The 24,516-nt window shown below is 41.6% G+C and overlaps 1 protein-coding gene and 1 long non-coding RNA gene across 2 annotated transcripts in view; one reads left to right on the top strand and one right to left on the bottom strand.

The window, feature by feature from the left end:
• The window catches only part of LOC137384275 (uncharacterized), a 117,154-nt gene that overhangs the window by 23,827 nt on the left and 68,811 nt on the right, over positions 1-24,516 (top strand). The window lies entirely within an intron of this gene.
• The window catches only part of usp43a (ubiquitin specific peptidase 43a), a 485,387-nt gene continuing 470,294 nt past the window's right edge, over positions 9,424-24,516 (bottom strand). The window contains exons 14-16 of the mRNA XM_068058066.1: positions 21,567-21,725; positions 12,782-12,940; positions 9,424-11,224 (exon numbers count right to left, since the gene is read on the bottom strand). Of these exons, the coding sequence (XP_067914167.1) occupies positions 9,963-11,224; positions 12,782-12,940; positions 21,567-21,725 (1,580 nt within the window). The 3' untranslated portion in view covers positions 9,424-9,962. The remainder of the gene's footprint in view (positions 11,225-12,781; positions 12,941-21,566; positions 21,726-24,516) is intronic.

The raw sequence follows: 24,516 nt of genomic DNA on the forward strand, positions 1-24,516 counted from the left end.
AGCTGCACATTTATTAATGTGTAAATTGTGCGAGAAAGAGATAGCCTGCGAATTGCAAATCACCACAAGTTTGCGGAAATGGCATCCGGCATCTCGCACTTAACCTCCCAGTAATTTTCGTGAAGTTGCTCCATTTTCACATTAGTTGCCCATTAAACTCAACACAGAAAGATAAGTTTAGTAATTATCATAATTATCCTTTGAACAAGATATTTATTAATAACCTATAATCAACCTCTCCTGCTCAAAGTAAATGGTTAAATGTACAGTGTCTCATTCCTTCAATTTGTGAATTGTTCTGGAAATGTAAAACATTTCAAATTTTATTTTTTCTTACTTTTTCTCTGTCTTTTGTTTTTTTTGTTTTTTATTTAAGGAGGGATATACTTGCACTGGAGTCAGTTCAGAGAACGTTCACCAGGTTGGTTCCTGGGATGAAGGGTTTGTCTTAGGAAGAAAGGTTGACCAGTTTGGGCCTATACTCATTGGAGTTTGGAAGAGTGAGAGGTGATCTTATTGAAACATGTAAGATTCTGAGGGGGCTTGACAGGATAGATGCTGAGAGGATGTTTCCCCTCGTGGGGGAATCTAGGACTAGGGAGCACAGTTTTAGAATAAGCCCACTTAAGATGGAGATGAGGAAGAATTTCTTCTCTCAGAGGGTCATGAATCTTTGGTATTCTCTACTCCAGACAACTGTGGAGGCTGAGTCATTGAATATATTCAAGTCTGAGATAGACAGATTCTTGAACAATAGACGAGTCAAGGGTTGTGGGGAACAAGCAGGAAAAATGGAGTTGAGACTAAGATCAGATCAGCCATGAACTTACTGAATGGCAGAAGAGGACCAAGGTGCCAGATGACCTACTCCTGTTCCTATTTCTTATGTTATTATTAATTTTTCTTTTCCTCTTTTTATTTTTCTTCCAGTACCTGATTTAACATTGGCCTGGAATTTGCAGTTGTAATGCCAGCTCTCGTTGTCATTACTGCGTCAGACTGACAGCAACTTCTGGCAACTGCATGTGCGCAGTTAAATGCAGAAATCCAGAAGCTGATGTCAGTGATGCCATGCTCCTCCCACAGTGCTGTTGCAGTCTTCACCAATGAAATCATTAGAAATCACTGCTAAGTCACAAACTTCAACTATTTACACATGATTCTTGCCGTAAAAACCATTGAAAATGTTGAGCCTTGTTCAGTCAGGAGTAACTGAGTTATTAATGGAGTACTAAGTCATAATTATTGCTGAACAACCTCTCTGGCCTTAATTTTACAAGTAGGGAGTCTCATTCCCTCAGAAGAATATTTAAAAATTACTACTTTGAATAAAATAATTTTAAGTTTTTGTTCTGATATTTGCATTTCTTCCTTAACCCCATGTTTATGTCCCAATCTGTATTTTGCTTTAAATACAATGATTTAAATGTGATTTATATTCCCTGCTTTTTACTTCCTGCATTGCTGTTTCTGAGAATTCTTTAATCTGATTAGCTGATCAGCCTGCCTGCTGCCTTCCCTGTGGTGGATCCCCCAGAACCCTTGTAGATGGTGCCAAATTGAAACCAATAACAGAAATGAGGAAATCTACACTCCAGAGCCCACTAAATCTTTTTGGGCAGCTTTTTGAAAACTCAGCAGCGAGTGCAGTTCCTTTGCTGCTGACTGCAAAATTCGGGTCAAACAATTCATTCGCTCTAATTCTCCCTCCTTCTCAGTCCTTCCTCTGTTTTATTTCTCAATACTTAAATCTGTTAGTAAAGGAGAAACACTGCTGGTCCCATTGTCCACTAACGTCCCAGATGCCCAGTTGCCCTCCATGCACCGTTATCAGCTTGCACTTACACCAACTCTGTGGGCATCAATTTTTAAAATCTAAATGAGCACAGATAAGCCTGACTTATAGGACATGCCCAGAGATGCCCTGCTAAAGTGAAATCTGGCCATTATCTTTAAATACAGGGCTTCATATGCAGTGCGAAGTAGGATAAAGTAGATTAGAATTCCAAAGATTATATCTACTAGAAATAAACTTGCATTGTTCTCCAACAGAGCTTTAATATACTCACTTTAACTTCTGGTTTACCTAAAATTGAAATTTCAAATGGTAGGCATTTGTTGAGACATCAACTTCCTGTGCACACTTTGTATGTACTAATCAGATTTAATGAGTCTGAATGCTCTATTTTAATTGTAGTTGTCTTGTACTTAGGAACATCAAATGTAGGAATGACTGTTATACGAGTTATGTAAACAAGCAAAAATCTGAAGATTTCTTTAGATCTGTACTTGCTCCTGGAAGTAACTGTACTGCAACAGTGAAAATTGCTCTAATCTTTTAACCCAAATATAGTACCAAATTCTCCGAGAATAAGTACACAACAGGTTGGTTGCGATATAAAAACAAGAAATGCTGGAAATACTCAGCAGGTCTGGCAGCATCTGTGGAGAGAGAAAGCAGAGTTAACATTTCAGGCCAGTGAAACGTTAACTCTGTTTCTCTCTCCACAGATGCTGCCAGACCTGCTGAGTATTTCCAGCATTTCTTGTTTTTATTTCAGATTTCCAACATCTGAAATATTTTGCTTTTATATTAGGTTGGTTGTGATGCCGGGCTGTTCCATTACTATGGCACCAGTCCATAAATTGAAGACTTTCTTGTGCTGTGGACTGATTTATACTGGAAACCAAATTGTGACTGCCAGATTCAATATACATCAAGTAAACAGTTAACAAAGAGACCACCGGCATATCTCATTTGCAATTGATTGTAACAAGATCCCAAAGGTAACAGGATCCAGTCTTCACTAAAATTCAGGTCTCAGTACTAGAGAGAATGATTATAGTTGGATATAATAGCATAGAAAGCCTTTTACAATATTTTTTCTACTTTTCTGTTTTATTTCCCCCCCCCCCCCCCACCTCACTGTTTCCTTCTGCAACATGCATTCCTTCCAGTTTGGCCAAAATATCTCTAACAGATGCTACAGTCTGCAGGGGTGGGGGAGGGAAAGAGTTAGAGAGGAAATTGCTTTGGCTAGGTTAAGCTTTATCTCCTGCAGTCTGGCTGTGAAATAGTGAAACACATTGAATAAGGGAATTCAAATGTGAGATCTTGGGATCAAAACCAGCAGTCCTCTGGGTTGTGAATCCAGTACTCTGCCAATAAGAGCCACCTCCTTATTAACTTTTCCATTCAGCATTACTGTAGCACTGAACAACAAACAATGACTCTCCTAGTTTAACGTGCTTGTTGGAAGCATCAGTCAGTCATTAGCGAAACATATACTTAAATTTCCATTATTTTCAATGGAAATCAGAGTTAAGAACCCTTTCCAGTACAGGTAGGTTGAAAATATCTTGCAATCATAGCGTACTGAGGTAGCTTAAATTAAAAACTCTCTGCCATCCCAGCTGGAGGCCAGAGACAGAACTAGGGTGAACTGTTTGGGCAATGGAGAGAACAGAGAAAGGCTGTAGGAATAAGATGGGGCTTTGATCACATATAGATATTGTGAGTCAAGGTGGAAGGAGCAGGTCAGGTCTGAGGTTGAGGCTATGTTATGGGTGTTTTTTTATTCATTCATGCGATGTGGGCACGCTGGCTAGGACAGCATTTGTTGCCCTTGAACTGAGTGGCATGCTAGGCCATTTCATAGGGCATTTAAGAGTCAACCACATTCCTGTGGGTCTGGAGTCACGTGTAAGCCAGACCAAGTGAGGATGGCAGATTTCCTTCCCTGAAGGACATTAGTGAATCAGATGGGTTTTTACAACAATTGACAATGGTTTCATGGTTGCCATTAGACTAGCTTTTAATTCCAGATTTATTAATTGAGTTCAAATTTCACCATCTGCCGTGGTGGGATTCGAACTCATGTCCCCAGAGCATTAGCCTGGGGGGTCTAGATTACTAGTCCAGTGACACTACCACTACACCACAGCCTCCCCCTAGATGTATGTAGTGGAGTATTTAGGCTGGAACCTGGTCTCAAGCTGAGGTCATACCTTGTGTTGATTGTAGGCATGACAGGTCCATAGGGAGGGTACAGGTCACAGCCAGAGGCCAGATCCTGGTTAGGTAGGTATGGGAGGTCCTACAGCAGGGTTCAACTTGTGGCTGAGGCCGAAGCCTGCTTTGAAGTCTGGATGAGCTGGCTGAGAGAGGAGTGGTCAGTCTTTGAGAAGGCTAGGGATGGCTGCTGGATGGCAAGAACAAAGTTAGCAAATCAATGAGAAGGTATTACTGCAAAACAATGAGGCAAGATTTGGTATTCACATGGCCTCCATTGGTCCAATTAGATCATCAGAAAGCAAGAACCTCGGCATTGATATTATAAATGTGAGAATAACTGTAACCTTCAGACACTTCCATCACATTATTTGATCTCTAAACTTTTGAGAGCATTTTTAACTAGACAGAAGAATAAAGAGGTGACTCTGTACTGAAAATGTTCTGGTACTATTCCACAAATTGACAGATTTATCAAATTCAATTTCGCAACAAGACATGGTGGGATCTGACTGCAGAACCTCTGAATTACTAGACCAGTGCCATATCCAGTTGTGTTATACTCTGTCCAAACCATGCTGAACTGGGTGCTATTAATCTTAGATACTGAGTGCAAGCACGGTAAAAACATGACACTCACAATTACCAACATATTGCATCCTTCTTGACAGGAGAAAAAGCAAAAGGTGTAAAAAGTCTGTTTAGTTGGAGACAAAAACTTAAATAGCCTATCACGATCATTTACTGCTGGAGTCAAACGTGTCCCTGGGCCAAAACTGAAAAAGTGTGAACAGTAGGTTGAAGTCATTCTGCATGTTTGTCAAAAATCCAACAAAGCCTTTGGGAGATTTTGACATAACAAGTGTCTACAGACAGAAATACAGCTCACAGCAGAAGTACTTCAGAAGGGAATTCAGTGTGATGAGAGGAATTTATGCATTAGGTTTGATGAGAGCCGAATATTTGAAAATGCAATTGTCGACAGTGCTCCAATTCAGACTTCTCCCAAGACTCTTTGCTTGTGCTCACTGCATAGACATCTTCCACAGGCCAGCTCACATAATCTTTAAAACGAAATCTCACATAAAATGACTGTTTTGTGACGCCTCTGCTGCTGCACAACTATCAGCATCTGCTATGACCAATTCACTGATTTTGCAGAAGGTTGGCTCTTTCTTTCAGCTACAGTTTTCTCCTTATCAATTGAATTGGTTAGGACCTCATAGTTTTAGCCATTGCCTACCAAAACACCAACCAACAGAGATACATACTGGAACTCTTGCTGCCAATACACTGATCCATCAAGGTGAATACTCTACCCACCCAGTAACCATGGGTATACTTAATAGCCTTACAAGACCACGAATATGAGCAATCCTGATCTTTATCTACTGTTATAGTTCAGGTAGGATTGTGCAGTGGTTATATTGCTGGACTAATAATCCAGAGAATCTGAGTCCACGCCCACGATGACAGTTTGAGAATTTGGGCTGGATTTTGTCATGCAGCCAGTGCTCTGTGGCCATCCCCCATGGACCCATGCTGCTTTGCCACCAACTGGCCACTTTACATATTAACGCCGGCCGTGCTCCCCCCCTACTTCCTATCACGTGGCGGGGTGGGGGGGGGGGCGGCCTCGGCGACGCCATTTACAGCATCACCCGTTGAGGGAGCAGGTGTTGCCGCCATTTTTAAAAAGGTGCCAGCCCTGCAAACAGTTCACCATAACGCAGCATTCACCCCATCCCCATCCCTATATCCATCAGAGTGCAAAGTTCACCCCTTTCCCCCCTATATCCAACGTAACGCAGAGTTCACCCCTTCCCCACCTCGGTGGCGCCAGCTTTCCCTGGACGGGAAAGTGAAGGCACGTGAGTGCTACATGTCACGCTGTGATCAGGAACTGAAGGTAAGATTGCTGAGGTTTGCATTTTAATTCATGCAATATGTAATTTAAATATGCTAACTCGGGTCCCGTCGCAGAGCAGCGGAGGGGCCGCCACGGAGCTTCCCGGTATGTAGATCGGGCCCGGCAATCCCGGCATCAGGTTTCCTGGTGGCCGCCGTCATTCCAATTCTCCAGCTGCGCACCCCCCCCCCCCACCCACAACTCACTCCGCCAAGGAACCCGACATTGGGCTGGGAACAAAATCAAGTGCCCATGAGGCTTCTGGATTGTCATTAAAAACCCAACTGACTCACTGATATGCTCTGGGTCATTACCATTCCCACATCAATGTGGTTGACTCCTAACAGCCCTCTGCAGTAGAGGCCTGCTACCCGACCCGAACCCGAAGGGACCCGATGACATGTGTCGGGTTTGGAGTCAGGTCAGGCCCATCTTCCGGGGACGGCTTTCGGGCTCAGCTCGGGTCAGATCGGGCCGGGTCCAAGTCGGGTCAGGTCAGGTCGGACACACAAGGTAAGTGCTCTGCTGGAAAGTATTAAAAATAAAAAAAAACTTTACCTGAGCTGGGAGTCCGGGACGTAACTGAGTCTACGCAGTGACCGAGTGATGTCACTATGACGTTGTCACGCATGCGTTGCAGCTTCTTGCAGGTTTGATGTCAGGAAGGTAAGTAAAGGGCTGGTCGGGTCGGGCTTGGGTCGGTTCAAGTAGTGGCGGGTTCGGGTCGGGTCAGGCACGGGGCAAAATCGGAGGGACGCGGGCCAGATCGGGCTCAGGTCTGCTGTGGTTCGGTCAGGTTCTTTTTCCTGACCTAAAGCAGGCCTCTACTCTGAAGTATACGAGCAAGCCATTCAGTTGTTGCAAACTTTCTAAGTGCAAGTAGAGATGAGCAATGAATGCTGGCCTTGCCAGCAATATCCACACCCGGAGAATGAAAATAAAAATTTTTCATCAGACATGGATGTATCCGTGTAAGACCTCGTGTTATACCCGGCAACTCTTCTATTGAATACTCATGTACTTTCAGCTTCAGTATGGGGATACATTTCTTACAGCTTCATGCCACATGGCAGCAGACCCCTGAATTTGGGCTCCTTTCATCCAGCAGCTTCATGCTTCACTGAAGCTCTTGGCCTCCCTGACTCTCCTAAACTCTCTTTCAGAGCAATCCTGTTTTGTACCTCAACTTATTGTATCTATAACATTGAACTTATTTTTGCATTGCTCTTCTGCGATCTGCTTGACTGGACTGATACAGGCACACAGGATGCAGCAAATTAACTGGGGCGGATGAGTCAGTCAGTATGGGACACCTGCCTGTTCATTTGTTTCTCAGTTCTTCAGCACTCGCAATGTTGTAAAACGACTGGTTTGCTCAAAGATCAACCATACCCATAAATGTTCTGAAACCACATCCAGACAACGATCTAACATTAATTTACATACTTATAAGAAATTACCTATTCCTCCCTTGACCACAATTCCAATATATTGCCCATTTCTGATGGCAGTTTTCTCTAACTGCAGCCCTTAGTTTTCTGTTACATTTTAGATATATATATCTCGCTTCAGGCATCAAGTTATATGTAGCAAAATAGCTTGTTTTACAATATCACAATCTGCATTATTCCTCAAATCTAAAAATGAAGATGCATGAAGACTTTGTCTTGGAGTGACAACACTCACCTCTCTGTCCATAATGCTGCATACATCGCTTTGTTAGAATTTGTCTAATTTTACAAAATCTAATCTTAATACAAATTTGTATTCAGGTTAGATTTGGTAAAATTATTCAGCACAAAGTTGGATCAAGTAGATATCTACTCAGTAATCATGAGGGCAATAAATCTTCCTCTATCAGATTTAAGAGTATGACAATGCTGATTCTCCTCTTCCTCTGCCTTATGTTGGTACAAAGCCACCTTAAGCTAGTGTGGCACTTTTTCTTCATCATTATACCGGTGTTGATGCTCCTTTTCTTTTTGTGCCCCCTCTGAATCTTTTCATGCTTGCACCATTCTTTTTCTTCTTGAACCTGTACAATTCCTTTACCCCCTCCAGTCAGTCTGCACATTTCAATTTCATGATGGTGCTGGCTTTTTTCTGCTGCCAGACGATCCAATGATGATTTGCAGTGTCCATCTTCTGAGCTCACGCTCTCACTTTTGATATGGTAATTTATGTTAATTAAACTGAACAGCTTGTTTCGGCCTCAGGTGATATTTATCCACTCTAGCTGGCGCCAAGCATTACAATTCATGTTACCTCTCAAAATTCTTTATTTTTGCCAACAACAGCTTGCATGGGCCATCCCTATGCCCCAAAGGTTAACCTACTGCAGGAAGTGACTGTCACAGTAGGCCTGAGAGCTCTTGTATTGGAAATAACACGGGTTTCTGTACTGTACACTCTTGACCTATCTGACAGGCAAAAAAGCATCACTCTGGCATTCGGGTTAGACTACAAAGAACAAGAGGGGCGATGAGGAGAAATTTCTTTATGCAGTGAGTTATTACAATCTGTAATGCACTGCCTGAAAGGGAGATGGAAGAAGGTTCGAGAGTAACTTTCAAAAGGAAAAAGGAAACATTTTCAGGGTTACGCAAAAAGAGGAGGGTAATGGGACTAATTGGATAGCTCTTTCAAAGAGCTGGCACAGAAACGATGGGCCAAAAAGCCTCTTTCTGTCTTTTTACTATTGTAAATTTACTTTTATTTGAATTCTAACTAGCGTACCCTATTCTAATTTTTCTAATTATTCAAACTTATGGATGTTTTTCTATATTTTCTATGCCTTCCTTGTCCCATTATCTGCTTTGGAGGTGCAAATAGTATGGGATATATTGGCTTCAAATGCATCTTTTAGCTCATTTATTGACAGGACTGTAAAGATTAACATGGTTGAGTCATTGACTTGCATTGGTTTACATTGACCATGCTTTTAAATCACAAAGGGATGCTCAAGGATACATTTGTGTTATTTATGTCACCAGCAGCCTTGAATGACAAAATGCAGTCATAGAGAGATACAGCACTGAAACAGGCCCTGCGGCCCACCACTATTAAAAGCAAGGGAATTCCTCCAAATACAGATGACTTAGTACAATACCAAAATCTAAATAGCATTTACATTCCTTTCTGATTAAAATTGGCAACTGGATGCGTCCTGATGGTTCAGCTGCTATATTTAACATCCAATATGGAGCCAAGGAGTTACCAGGTTGAACCTCCAGTTGTTGCCGAGTTGGCAGACTTCACTGTGATGCCTCTAAAGTTGAATAGTGTGTCCAAACTTGCACAAGAAGAATGGCCATTTTGACAAGGTATCAGGAGACAAGCTAGATTCATGGAGCTGTGCCCCTCACCCCAACATCAGCCACTAGCTTCAAAAAAAGTTAAACTAGGTCGAACAAAATAAAAGTGATGTTGTCTTGAGCAATTCAGCTTGTTAACTCTGTTTCCTGAACAAAACAGGCATTTTTACAATAATTGTATGGTACTCAAAGTGTTTTTAATCAATATGAAAGCTTGTGCCATGTTCCTTACAGAAATGATAATTTAATACAGAATAGATGTTAACAGCTGACATTTGATTTTAGGCAGCAAAAAAAAGACTGTAAACTATCTCCTGTAAATATTAACATTTTTGGTTACACCGTTAAAACTTACCAACAATACAAATTTCAATTTTTTTTTTACAAAAGTATTCTTTTATAACAAAACAGTGATTAAAATTCATTATGAGACGGATATAGGCTTTTAACATTATTTTAGGGATTCACCTACATTAAAATTTTATTGCATACTGAATAAAATGAGCCAATTATTTCTAAAAGAAAAGGTATGAGCTCTTATAGCACACTGTTAGCAAATCTATATATCTGATGTTTGTCCTTAGATATCTGTAAAATTTCAAACATTATTTACAAATATTGGCTATTAATTGAAGAATGCAAACCAAGTAACAGAAAAAAATAGTGCAGCTAATTATAAAACTACAATTACTTCACTGTGTTAAATCCATCTACAGTTGTAATACCTTTAAAAACTTGATTCAGGCACAGGTTTTTTCCTTCCCAGTGAGGAAGTGCTGTATCTCATCCTCTGCAATGTACCATATCTTTCGACATTTAGGTTTCTGGCCTGCTGAGAGATTGGTCCATTCTTCTGAAGTGAAGTTGATCTCTTCAAAGTCAACTCATCCTTGATCACTATGTTGGATGAACTCTGTGATCGTTTAATTGCTTCCCCCGGCATGTTTATTCTGCCATTATTTAATTCCTCCCTGAATTTGGTAGAACTTTTGGTTCCATTCACTCCGAGTTTTGCCCTGTTTTCACTTACAGACTCTACCCTGTGCTTACCATTCAAAGCCCCATTGGAAAGAGATATGCTCGATGATATATCGACATTGTCGGCGGTCCAACATTTCTCCAATTCGCTTTGCTTTTTAGAATCCTTCCTCAAAAAGTTTGTTTTCAGGAATGAAAGCATTCTCTCATTTAGCTTTGTTTCCTCTGCTTTACTACCTTTATCTGCTTCGCGAAGACTTGGTGACGACATTGGTTCAAAATCTGTACTCCTCAAGGAGAGAGACTTTTCAAGCTTCTTGCCACCATGGTGTCCTTTTCTTTTCTTCAAAGTGTCACTTAGAGCCAAGCTGCTCACAGAACCAATACAATGTTCACTGGTACTATTACTTGTTCTGTCATCTCTTATTTGCATGGGTTCTTCTGTTTTGATGAGCGATGCACCTTTTAGCCTGTCCGATTTGTCAGGTGCCATTTTTGATGATTTTCTTTGCAAAGTTCCAGTGCTTCTTTCTTTTCCATTTCTCTTCAGTGTGTTTGTCTTTTCGCTGGTGGAATTCTCTTTGTTATGGCTACTACGAAGGCTGTTTGAAGAATCATGCATTCTCTCAACAGGTGCATCTCCATTCCTGTTTCCAACAGGAGTTATGCTTTGGTCTACAGTAGATACTTTTCCTGCCTGCTTTGTACAGTCAACATGACAATCTGAATTTGGCTGATTTGGTCTATCTGTTGATGGTACAGAGTCAGGATCTGTGGTGCCCGTCATTATTGGTACAATAGACTCTTTTGTGCACCTGGGCCTGCGACCAGATTCCAAATATTCAACCAATGCACCAGGCAATGACTTTGGCCTGTCCTTGGTTCCCAGCGACCAACGTAATGTTGCATTTTTTAAAGTCATATCTTTCTGAACAGCCGATGTAGCTGACCCCTTCATACTGATACTTCTTCCTTGAATACCACGCACAAATGGTCGTATTTCAAAACCACCTAGGAAGATGGACAGACTATCAATTACAAGGCTTACTACAGCATTTTAATAATTCTCTTTCTCCAATTGAATGTTTTCAAGATCTAGCACCTGAATTTTACATTTCTTTATGAACACAGAATGTATGATTCTGCAAAAATCACATTATTAAGGTCAGCACTGAAAGTTAGAGCACCACGTGCAAAGGTGGAATAACAGGTCATGAGCAAAACCATCACTCTACTAAACTACAAATTCAGTCGTGGTGAGTGGCAATGAGGAGCCTTCCCCCAGACTGTGCTAAAATATTGGGCAGAGGGATTGCAGGAAAACTCATTTACATAGTATTATCCTACATTGCATAATTTCAGGAGCTTTCTTCATTTTTTTTTTCAGTCTTCTGCTAGCATAACTAGTGTCCTGTTTCTGACAGCAGGCTGTGCATGTGCTGGTTATATATGCACATGGCAGTGATGAGATGCCCTTCTCACTGACCTTCTCCCTTTTAGCATTGGAGTAATGAGTGGAGGGTCAATGACGTTGCCAAAGAAGCATCTCGTCAGTTGCCCCATCTGCTTCCTTGAGACCTGCTGGTAGTTCCTTAGTGCCGGGACTCAAACACATGGGCAGATTACAAACCTGTTGCTTTACTGCTAGTATCCAGGATTTAACTTCCAATTCCTGCCAATGTTAGTTGGGAGGTTCCCAGCCATAGTTTTTGAATGCATGAAGACAGTTAATTTTTGACCTGGCATGAGTTGCATGTGTAAGGTGTGAATCAGAATGCTTCAGTGATTTGTTCTGTCTTTTAGCAGAATGACTGTACCCATCAACTTTTTTTAACCACGGGGTTATGTCTAATAGAAAGAACATCATGGGTGACAAACCTAGAGGATAAACAACTTGGTGCCCTTGTTGTATGAAGTGGTGAAACCCTCTTGGAATAGGATTTTTGCTCATTACTTTTGGCCATAACTGCACTTCTGTTTTGCTTTTTTGAGGTGACCAGAACTTTGAAGAAATTCCACAAGTGAAAATCTCATGTAAACTCCGTTTGAGTCGACATTGCAATATAACACTTTCATTTTCACCAGGAAGTGTTCAGTAATATAAAAGAGCTAAGAGAGTCTGCCCCCTTCACTCGAAATTGTCTTTTGCAATAAATATAATTTGCTAATGCAATCAGGTTCAATTTGTATCAGATTTCATCAATGGCGGTGTTACACCTTTAGACAATGCTTGTCCCACTTAATCTTCTCGTCTTGCTTTTCCCTGTTAAATTTGCACAGTGAAAATTAATTATGGTGCAATTAAGACTTCTATGCAGTACTTTAAAGCATTTAAGAAACAGATAAAACAGATCGACAATAATGATCTTGATCTAACATTCACAGACGTTGATGATTGTTAAAAACGACACAGCCATGGAAACCATGGTCAGGGAATAAGCTCTTCATGTACGCAGTTGGTATCAGAACATTTTAACCTAACCAGAACATACTTTTACAGGTGTTAAGCATGTCTAAGAGCTCTAGCCGATATGGCACCAGCAATTTTTTTTTTAAACAAGCCATTACCATTTTTATCCTTTATCGGATTATCTGGGAAGACAGGAGAGTCCGGAGATGAAGGGAGGGATGTGCAATTTGTGGAAGCGCGGGATACCAAGCTACCTCGTTTGCTGTCTCCAGTAAGCCGGTTAAGCCAATGATCAGAAACAGATGAGCTTGTGGATCCTGCATGAAAACAAATAACTCTATAAAATACATGCGGTTATTAGATTATAATCAACCTCTACAGTCATTAAAATATTTCACCTTTGCCACCACACAAGCCAACTTTGGAAATCACAAAGCTGATGATGATTTTGAACTGAACAACTAACTCAAATGCAAACTATCAGCAGGTCAATTGCACTTTGTTGTTGCTATTTTTCCAAATTACTTGGGACAACGCTGTTTCCAAAATTAAAAATTCATTAGTTGCTGCAGATGCGAGAAATTGATGTGAGAAGTATCAACAAAATTCACATTTCAGTTTTACAACATGACTTCCGTAATCCAGTTACACCAACCTGATCATCATATAGATAAAAGCAAAATACTGTGGATGCTGGAAATCTGAAATAAAAACAAGAAATGCTGGAACCACTCAGCAGGTCTGGCAGCATCTGTGGAAAGATAGGTTCTGTGGATTCCGAAGAAGGGTCACTGACCCGAAATGTTAACTCTGCTTCTCTTTCCACAGATGCTGCCAGACCTGCTGAGTGATCATCATATAGGCCTAGGCTGATTCAATTGCTATTGTTCACGGCTGATATAATAACGACATTTATTTATTTTTTATTTAGAGATACAGCACTGAAACAGGTCCTTCGGCCCACCGGGTCTGTGCCGACCATCAACCAAACCATTTATCTTAATCCTACATTAATCCCATATTCCTACCACATACCCACAATTCCCCCACCACCTACCTACACTAGGGGCAATTTACAATGGCCAATTTACCCATCAACCTGCTGTGGGAGGAAACCAGAATACCCGGCAAAAACCCACGCAGTCACAGGGAGAACTTGCAAACTCCGCACAGGCAGTACCCAGAATTGAACCCAGGTCACTGGAGCTGTGAGGCTGCGGTGTTAACCACTACGCCACTGTGCTGCCTTTTAGAAGGTTATGGGGTGATTTGATGAATGTTGTCAAGATAATAAGGGAAACTGAAAGGGTGGAGAGAGTAACAATTCCCACTGGCTGCGGAGTCAGGAACTTGGGGGCATAGTCTAAAAATCTAAACATAGTTTAAAAACCTTTCAAGAGTGATATGAAGAAACACTTCAGGTGTGGTATCAGTTTGGAACTCTCTTCCACAAACGGCAATTGATGCTGAGATACTTGTTAATTTTTCAATCTGAGTTTGATCGATTTTTGTTACCCAAAGTTATTAAGGGGCAAAGATAGGTACATGGAGTTAGATCACGCATCTGTCATGAGCTCATTAAATGACAGAGGAGGGTTGAGGGGCCAAATGGCCTCCTCCTCTTCCTCTGTCCAGCGACAAATATCCTGCTATCACTCTCTGTGTCTCGGTCTCTGTCTCCCTCTTTGTCTCTCTTTCTGTCTGTCTCTCCTCTCAGAACATCTGTGGAAATCCACACACATTAGTCAGCCATTTTAAGCTGGTTCTCGGTGGCTATTTTATGTTACCACAACACTGGGACATTTATTTCAGAGACTGATTCCTCTCTAATGTATGGTCAGAGCTTAAAACATGACAGAGACACAGACATGGAGACACTGAGACACACAGTATTAGAAAGGAGTGCACAGTTCTAGAAAGGAGTGAATCAATCCCTTGTACCCAATAACTTTCCCTCCACTGTGATTAGGCTGGGTGGCCTGTAATTACTCAGTCTATTACTTTCTCCCTTGTTAATCAACAGTACAACATGTGCAGTCCTCCAGTCCTCTGGCAGCACGACTGTAACCAGAGAGGATTGGAAAATGATGGTCAGAGCCTCTGCTATTTCCTCCCTTGCACCTCTTAACAGTCTGAGCCTGGTGAATTATCAGCTTTCAAAGATGCTAAACCCTTTAATATTTCCTGTCTCACTGTTTATCCCATTCAATATTTCAAACCCCTCCTCATTGACTACAATGTCTGCGTCGTCCCCTCTTTTGTGAAGACAGTCGACATGTATTCATTAGGAACCATGCCCACATCTTCTGCCTCCACGGGTAGGAAAAAGGAGAAGGGACGATCTAAAGTAAAGGATAGAATTCTAAAGGAGGTGCAGGAACAGAGAGATCTGGGGGTATTTGTACACACATCACTGAAGGTGACAGGGCAGGTTGAGAAAGTGGTTAAAAGGCATAAGGTGTCCTGGGCTTTAGAAATACAGACATAGAGTACAAAAGCAAGGAGGCTATGTCAGACCTGTGTAAAACACTGGTTTGGCCTCAACTGGAATATTGACATCTACCAGAATATTATCTCAATTATATTTGGAGATATACTGAGCTAACCACTTTCAAAACAACTCACTATCAGAAAAGCTCCAACAAAATATGAGCCTCTTCCGTACCAGGATCAAGCTCCCAGCAGGGTTTTCCTGATGGGAAAGCTGACAAAACACCCCTGTTCAGGCCTCTGGCGGAAATTCTAGATTGGGTTCCGATGACATCATCAAACTCAATATGCATATTTAAAACAGGATCCCACCTCCTTCCTGCGGATTTCTGTTCAACAGCTCAGAACAGCAGGTTAATATGGAGACATAGTGGGAAGGTGGGGACAACTGACAACTCACTATTTTAATCACACTGCACAACTCCCCCACCAACACGCGGGCTGGATTTCATCAGGTGGGGCCAGTTAAAATGGGGGCCCCTGTGTCTGTTATTTTTGGGATTGAAAGGTAACTCATCCAATACTTGGATTTACTCTAATCGTCATGTTTTGTTAATGAGGGAGAGAGCACAGCATGCAAACCAGGATGATTTCTCATCAATTCATTTTCAGCAACTAACCAGACACCAGCAAAAGCAGGTTGCATCTGGAGCTGAAACCTAAGAATCTCAAACTTAGCACTTTATGTTCTTCTGTTATGTAAAACAAGTATATAAAAAATACAATTTCCCTCATCATGGTTAAAAATATGTAAAAACAGCTAACTTTTTTTCTCAAATGTCAAAAGACAGCTTAGAGAAGGCAAGAGTTATATTCAACTGTTCCTTAACTGATGACTTTATCAGTACCGATGATCAAGTTTCAGGATGACAAATGGTAGCTGATCTTTCAGCGTTGTGCAATAAAATACAATTAGTGCAAAACTCATCAACAGTTTTCAGTTCAAGATATATTGTTAATATACTGACACACTAAAAATGTTGTCGGTTTATATTATATAACAGTTGTATTGTGTTTCAGTGATTTCTTTGGCTATTTTTTAAGAAAGGAAAATGAAAACAGGTAATTGTTTTATTTGAAGAAAATGCTAGGAATTATATAATTGCACTAGGATTTAGATAATCAGTAAAATCAGAAACATCATATGAACAGCTGAACTTTTCTTCCAAATATTTCAATTCCCACTTTTCACTAAATATTTACTGTACTAAACATTCAGTTACAGTTGATTAAATGTTAATACTATGAATAATGACTACATACCACTATTTTTATTTCTGAAGTAATCCTTACAATAACCAGTTTCTGAAACCTCCTCCCCTCTTACAAAAAAATTTAGCTGTTTTCAAGGTTAAAGATCTTAAAACAATCATAACATTACTGTGCTTCACTTGTGGTTAGCTTGCTTGTGGTAGTCATTCTAGTAAAATGTAAGAAAACAACTCCAAATTATCCGCAAAAGTGGACTGAGAAGAGAAAAATGTTTACACTTTAAAAGGTCATCATTAATAGCATCGATGATGCTACAAAGTGAACACTTGTCAGTATGGGGCAAAATGGACAATTGAGGCATATGGTACATCCTCATCTGCCCCTATAATGGCAACTTCTCCATAAGTCTAGGATGACCCCAAGTGTCAGATGAGACAAACTGAGAGTTAGAGCTCCAGGACTCCACTAGAATTGGTACACTTAATTACAAGTAAGATATTGGGCCAAATTTGCTGGTAAAATAGCGGCGGGTTTAATGAGTTTGTCGTCAGTACTGTGTAAATAACCCACCAATACCTGGTGAGTAAGACGTATACCATGACTCACCACAAATAGTTCAGAGAATTTGCACTACGCCGCTGTAAAGCTCGTTAAAATGGGAGCTCTCTGTCATCTTCCCCATGTGTTTCAAGAAATTGCTGCATTTGTTCTATTAAAACCAATTAAACTTTGCAGTTATACCTGGTATTTAATGATCCATGGATGTTTTTAATGATGAGGCCCAGAAAGGGAACAACTGGCATCTCATTCCTGGAGGCTTTTAAAATTAGAAATTTTTATTTTTTACTTTTCCTTTCTGTCTCTTTTTACTTTCTCTTTGAATCCAATCTTTCTTTCCCTCTCTTTATTTCTCTTTCTATACCGAATTTGATTCTAATTCACCCCGTTTCCATCTCTGCTTCTCTGTTCCTTTCTTGATACTTAAATCTCACTGGTAATAGAGATTGGTTCCATCATTCACCAAGGTCGCTCCCAAAGTCATCAGTTTGTACTTCCAGTGACTAGTGTGGCAAAAAATTTTCAAGCTGAAGGATGAGAAAGATACCCTAACAGGGCATGCTACAAGATGCCCCACTCCAGCAAACTCTGGGCAACTGTTACAATTTTGGCATTTCCAGATAATTCATCTTACATCCAACATGGCTTCCATAGGCAACCTGTGGTTCGCAAGAACTAAAGTGATTGCTTGTTGACAAATTAATTTGGACTAGTATGCCCTAGGTGAAAAAAAATAAATCCTTTGGTTATTTTCTGAATTATAAGGTACAATTTTCACCACGTATCCAGATTGCTATATCAGTCACGCCATACACTCTTGTAACAGACAAAACTACCAAGCAGATAATCATCTTCCAGAGAAAAACATCAGTGGCTGAAATCTGTTTAAATAACAAAATGCCTTTGCACCAGTTCATGAAAAGGTTAACCAGAAAATTAGTCAGGTGTCTACCCTAGAATGGCTTTCTCCACAGATCTTTCAAGAAACGGGCAGATATTTCTTGGAGATGGTGTAATTGCCTGAACTGTACCTGCTCTAGTCTTTCTTGGAATTATTTAGGTGTCTTCCTACAGAGCATGGATTGCCTCCTGCTCTTTTGGAGTTCAATCAAAACCATCCTTAACAATCATTAAAAATATTGCCTGATCGACATAAAATGCATTCAACATGGTCTTGCCTTTGAGGAATTAATCTGTGATACTGAAGCAATTGACTTGAACAAGCTCCATAATGCCAGTTGTGCTCTATCTTGATCAGATGCCACCTTGGTTTAATAAGCTATTTGCTGAACCTTAATTGTTTCTAGTACTTGGGTGCATTGAATGGCTGACTTTTCAGACGGACACAACAACTGAACTTATATCACATCTTCAATATAGAAAAATGCCTCAAGGTGCTTCACACTGGTGCTTTGGCGGAAAATGTCTGTTAGTAGTAAACTATTGGGTGACTTCTTTACGACATACAACATACAGAGTTAAAAGAATAAAATCAGTATGCAGTTGCTAAAACCATTTTGAGGGTCGATCTTTTTTTTTTTAGAGAAACTGGTGACCACCTCAATCTCATTCATCCTTATAAGGGCAGCAACAGCCTATTGTCCCTATTGCCACTCACTCACAGGAGTTGGTGTTGACTTGTTCCCATTTACCTCCCTATCTTTCAAAGAACAAAGAACAGTACAGCACAGGAACAGGCCATTCGGCCCTCCAAGCCTGCGCCGATCTTGATGCCGGCCTAAACTAAAACCTTCTGCACTTCCGGGGACCGTATCCTTCTATTCCCATCCTATTCATGTATTTGTCAAGATGTCTCTTAAACGTCATTATCGTACCTGCTTCCACCACCTCCCCCGGCAGCAAGTTCCAGGCACTCACCACCCTCTGTGTAAAGAACTTGCCTCGCACATCCCCTCTAAACTTTGCCCCTCGCACCTTAAACCTACATCCCCTAGTAACTGACTCCTCCACCCTGGGAAAAAGCTTCTGAGTATCCACTCTGTCCATGTCGCTCATAACTTTGTAAACCTCTATCATGTCACCCCTCCACCTCCATCGTTCCAGTGAAAACAATCCGAGTTTATCCAACCTCTCCTCACAGCTAATGCCCTCCAGACCAGGCAACATCTTGGTAAACCTCTTCTGTACCCTCTCCAAAGCCTCCACGTCCTTCTGGTAGTGTGGCGACCAGAATTGCACGTAAAATTCTAAGTGTGGCCTGACTAAAGTTCTGTACAGCAGCATGACTTGCCAATTTTTATACTCTATGCCCCGACCGATGAAGGCAAGCATGCCATATGCCTTCTTGACTACCTTATCCACCTGCGTTGCCACTTTCAGTGACCTGTGGACCTGTACGCCCAGATCTCTCTGCCTTTCAATACTCCTAAGGGTTCTGCCAATTACTGTATACTTCCCACCTGCATTAGATCTTCCAAAATGCATTACCTCACATTTGTCCGGATTAAACTCCATCTGCCAGTTCTCCGCCCAAGTCTCCAACTGATCTATATCCTGCTGTATCCTCTGACAATCCTCATCACTATCCGCAACTCCACCAACCTTTGTGTCGTCTGCAAACTTACTAATCAGACCAGCTACATTTTCCTCCAAATCATTTATATATACTACAAACAGCAAAGGTCCCAGCACTGATCCCTGCGGAACACCACTAGTAACATCCCTCCATTCAGAAAAGCACCTTTCCACTCTGTCTTCTATGACAGAGCCAGTTCTGTATCCATCTTGCCAGCTCCCCTCTGATCCCGTGTGACTTCACCTTTTGTACCAGTCTGCCATAACATCCACTGCCCTTCCTTCATCAATCATCTTTGTCACTTCCTTAAAAAACTCAATCAAATTAGTGAGACACGACCTCCCCTTCACAAAACCATGCTGCCTCTCACTAATAAGTTGGTATGTTTCCAAATGGGAGTAAATCCTGTCCCGAAGAATCCTCTCTAATAATTTCCCTACCACTGACGTAAGGCTCACCGGCCTATAATTTCCTGGATTATCCTTGCTACCCTTCTTAAACAAAGGAACAACATTGGCTATTCTCCAGTCCTCTGGGACTTCACCTGTAGCCAATGAGGATGCAAAGATTTCTGTCAAGGCCTCAGCAATTTCTTCCCTTGCCTCCCTTAGTATTCTGGGGTAGATCCCATCAGGCCCTGGGGACTTATCTACCTTAATGCTTTGCAAGACACCCAACACCTCCTCCTTTTTGATAATGAGATGACTGAGACTATCTACACTCCCTTCCCCTGGCTCATCATCCACCAAGTCCTTCTCTTTGGTGAATACTGATGCAAAGTATTCATTTAGTACCTCGCCCATTTCCTCTGGCTCCACACATAGATTCCCTTCTCTGTCCATGAGCTGGCCAACCCTTTCCCTAGTTACCCTCTTGCTCTTTATATACGTATAAAACGCCTTGGGATTTTCCTTAATCCTGTTTGTCAATGACTTTTCATAACCCCTTTTAGCCCTCCTGACTCCTTGCTTAAGTTCCTTTCTACTGTCTTTATATTCCTCAAGGGATTCGTCTGTTCCTAGCCTTCCAGCCCTTACGAATGCTTCCTTTTTCTCTTTCTCCGAGATGACTAATCCTTTCCATTTCAGGTTTCTCCCAGGTTCAATTTTGCAGTACTAGTCCTCTTACTTTGTTAGTATCCCATATTGGGGATTTTTAGGGTCAGCTTCAATGAATTCATTCACCTCTCATTTCATTTCTCTGTCTCTTGTCCTCTTTCCTCAGCAGTGGAAACAAATGGGCTCCTAATCCTAAATACAAACAAAAAACAAAGAACAGTACAGCACAGGAACAGGCCATTCGGCCCTCCAAGCCTGCACCGATCTTGATGCCGGCCTAAACTAACACCTTCTGCATTTCTGGGGCCCATATCCCTCTATTCCCTTCCTATTCATGTATTTGTCAAGATGTCTCTTAAACATCGCTATCGTACCTGCTTCCACCACCTCCCCTGGCAGCAAGTTCCAGGCACTCACCACCCTCTGTGTAAAAAACTTGCTTCGCACATTCCCTCTAAACTTTGCCCCTCGCACCTTAAACCTATGTCCCCTAGTAACTGACTCTTCCACCCTGGGAAAAAGCTTCTGACTATCCACTCTGTCCATGCCGCTCATAACTTTGTAAACCTCTATCATGTCGCCCCTCCACCTCCGTCGTTCCAGTGAAAACAATCTGAGTTTTTCCAACCTCTCCTCATAGCTAATGCCCTCCAGACCAGGCAACATCCTGGTAAACCTCCTCTGTCCCCTCTCCAAAGCCTCCACGTCCTTCTGGTAGTATGGCGACCAGAATTGCACGCAATATTCTAAGTGTGGCCTAACTAAGGTTCTGTACAGCTGCAACACGACTTGCCAATTTTTATACTCTATGCCCCGACCGATGAAAGTCCATACTTGATGGCAGCAGTCCTGCACAAACCTATACCCAAATATAACTGGAATAAATTCCTCATCTTTAGCCTTATAAGTTGAATTTTGATATCACTTGTCAGTAAGCCACTTACTTCTCTTTGTCATTTATGCACTATTTCCGGAAAGGTGTCTCACCTTTTAAAGTACTGTATACTAGCTGTCTTTGACCAGAAAAGGGCTGGCCACTGAATTACATACCATTACAGCAACAAACTGCAATTCTTAAATTCTACATACCTGCCACGGAGCTGTTGGCTGACCAGGGTGGAATGGTGTTCCTTTTTTGGTAAAAGAGTATGTAGGCACCACGAGTACAAATCTCTTCATCTGGAATCAACTCTGCATTACTGTCATCATAATCATACCACTGACCATCCAAAGAGTTTCTGCAATATGCTGATAAACACAGAGTAAAATCAATAAACCGGAACAAATTAGCTGCATTGTTCAGCATTTCTCCATTTACTTCCACACGATCCCAGTTACACTATAGACTCATTGATCGAACACAGTTATTGGAAAATACTTGAGTTCTTTAAGCCAGGGTGGCTGTGGTAGCTGAATAAATATGTAGCTGATGTCTAACAGAAGTGAGTAAAACAGCTGAAGCTACTGTCACTTTGGTGGAATAGTGCCAAAGTTTAGCTTAAATATTAACGGGCATGTACATGAAATCCTGACTAGATATTTAGCAATTTTTTGAAACTTTAAATCTTTTGCAGGGTATTTTGGAGATGCATGAATTTTTTTTAGAATGCATGAGAAGAATTTGCTTTTCTCTAATGTAGACAACATATGCAACAAATTTTTTTTTGGCGGGGTTCCCCAATTCATTGTCTTCCACTAAATGTTTCCCCACACCACCCACTTTTCCTTGGTATCACAGAGAAATGACTGTTTACCAACGTTACTTCATTCACCAATTTTCCCACTCATCTTGAGGAATAGAATCCAGCTTGCACCTTTTTAAAAAAAATTGTTCATGGATGTGGGCGGTACTGGTAGGCCAGCAATTACTGCCTATCCCTAATTACCCTCAAAAAGGTGGTGGTGAGCTAGCACTGAGTGGCTTGCTAGGCTATTTCAGAGGGCAGTTAAAAGTTGCCACATTGTGGTGGGTCTGGAGTCACATACAGGCCAGGCCTGCAAAGGGTAGTAGATTTCCTTCCCTAAGGGGCAGATGTGCTTTTACAACAATGTGGAAGTTTCATGGTCACCATGACTGCTTTTTATTCAAGATCTATTTATTTAATTTTCTCAGCTATCTTAGTGGGATTTGAACGCATGTCTGTGGATCATTAGTCCAGGTCTCTGGATTCCTAGTCCAATAACACAACCATTATTCTATCTCCCCATGACTGCTTCACTAAGATTGGCAAGTCACTTGGCATCCTACCAATCCATGGCACTGTTTATTGAAACACCACCGATATTGCTTTCCTTTAAACCACAAGGTATCACGACATATACACAAATACATAAGTTTAAATTCAGCATCGCACTCACTTTCTCCCCTGAAATTTCTTTCTCACACAAGCCATCTACTACATTCTATCAATAGCCATCTATTATACAGAACATGTATGTAGAATTATGCTTCAATGGCTGCCTCCGGAGAATACTTGGCATCACGTGGCAGGACCGTATCTCCAACACAGAAGTCCTCGAGCCGGCCAACATCCCCAGCTTATACACACTACTGAGTCAGCGGCACTTGAGATGGCTTGGCCATGTGAGCCACATGGAAGATGGCAGGATCCCCAAAGACACATTGTACAGCGAGCTCGCCACTGGTATCAGACCCACCGGCCATCCATGTCTCCGCTTTAAAGACATCTGCTAACACGACATGAAGTCCTGTGACATTAATCACAAGTCGTGGGAGTCAGTTGCCAGCATTCGCCAGAGCTGGCAGGCAGCCATAAAGGCGGGGCTAAAGTGTGGCGAGTCGAAGAAACTTAGCAGTTGGCAGGAAAAAAGACAGAAGCGCAAGGGGAGAGCCAACTGTGTAACAGCCCCGACAAACAAATTTTTCTGCAGCACCTGTGGAAGAGCCTGTCACTCTAGAATTGGCCTTTATAGCCATTCCAGGCGCTGCTCCACACACCACTGACCACCTCCAGGCACTTACCCATTGTCTCTTGAGATAAGGAGGCCAAAGAAGAAGAAAAAAGAAGTTTCTAAATAGTTGAGCTGTACATCAGTCTGAATCACGTAATATGGTGTCAACCTTGCCTCACAGGCAGGACTCTTTCCTCTGAATCAGAAGCTCATGGATACAAGCTCCAATCCAAAGACGCCAGCACAGCGGCAGAGCATAATGAGGGAATGCTGCACTGTTGGAGGTGATGTCTTTCAAACAAGATGGTAAGTCAAGGCCCTAAATTTCCTTTCATTAAAGATGTAAAAGATCCTGTGGCAATATTCAAAGAACAGCATTGGAGGTCTTCCAATGTCATGGCCAATCTTTATCTACATTTATCAAAAACTGACTATTTATTTCACTGCTGTTCATGGGTCATTTCTGTGCGCAAGTTGCTTGCCACATTTATCTATATGGCGAAAACTATTATATTTCACAATTTTTTGTCAGTTGTAAGCTCATGGCTCAGGAAAGGCCGTTCTCATTCCCTAGTCTTCACATCCTTCAGATAAAGCCTCACGATAACTTCCGAAACAAATTCTCTCCCAGTAGAACGCTGGCGATATTGCTCAATGCAGAGCATTCAAAGTTACATTTCAAATGCTTAGGAGGTCTGAAACCCCAGAGGAAGCCACCACTCTTGGAACCAACGATGCCACTAGAAACACTGGTATATTTATGTTGGATTCTGTCGCCAGAACTGTATCAGGTCTGTTGTGTGATTTAATCTATTTTGTGAACATTCAACTTAGAGTAAATTGTGGCGTATCCAAGACTTGATGTCAGCCAAGCAATCTGACAACACAGAGGCAGTAGACAAATCAAGAGCGTTGGTGGAGAGATAGAGCTTCACTACACATGCAAGCTGATCCAACGTCTTCAGATGGTGTCACCAACAGACAGCATGTAGTTGAGGAAGAGAAGGATCCAAGGATAGTCTTGGGCTCCTCCAGAGCCATTGATGGAAATGCTCTGGCTATGATGGATGGGTAAGAGTGGAACCAAGAATGGGCAGTGCCACTATGCTGGATGATGGAGGACAGG

This window comes from Heterodontus francisci, chromosome 26, assembly GCF_036365525.1.
Source record: "Heterodontus francisci isolate sHetFra1 chromosome 26, sHetFra1.hap1, whole genome shotgun sequence".
NCBI lineage: Eukaryota > Metazoa > Chordata > Chondrichthyes > Heterodontiformes > Heterodontidae > Heterodontus > Heterodontus francisci.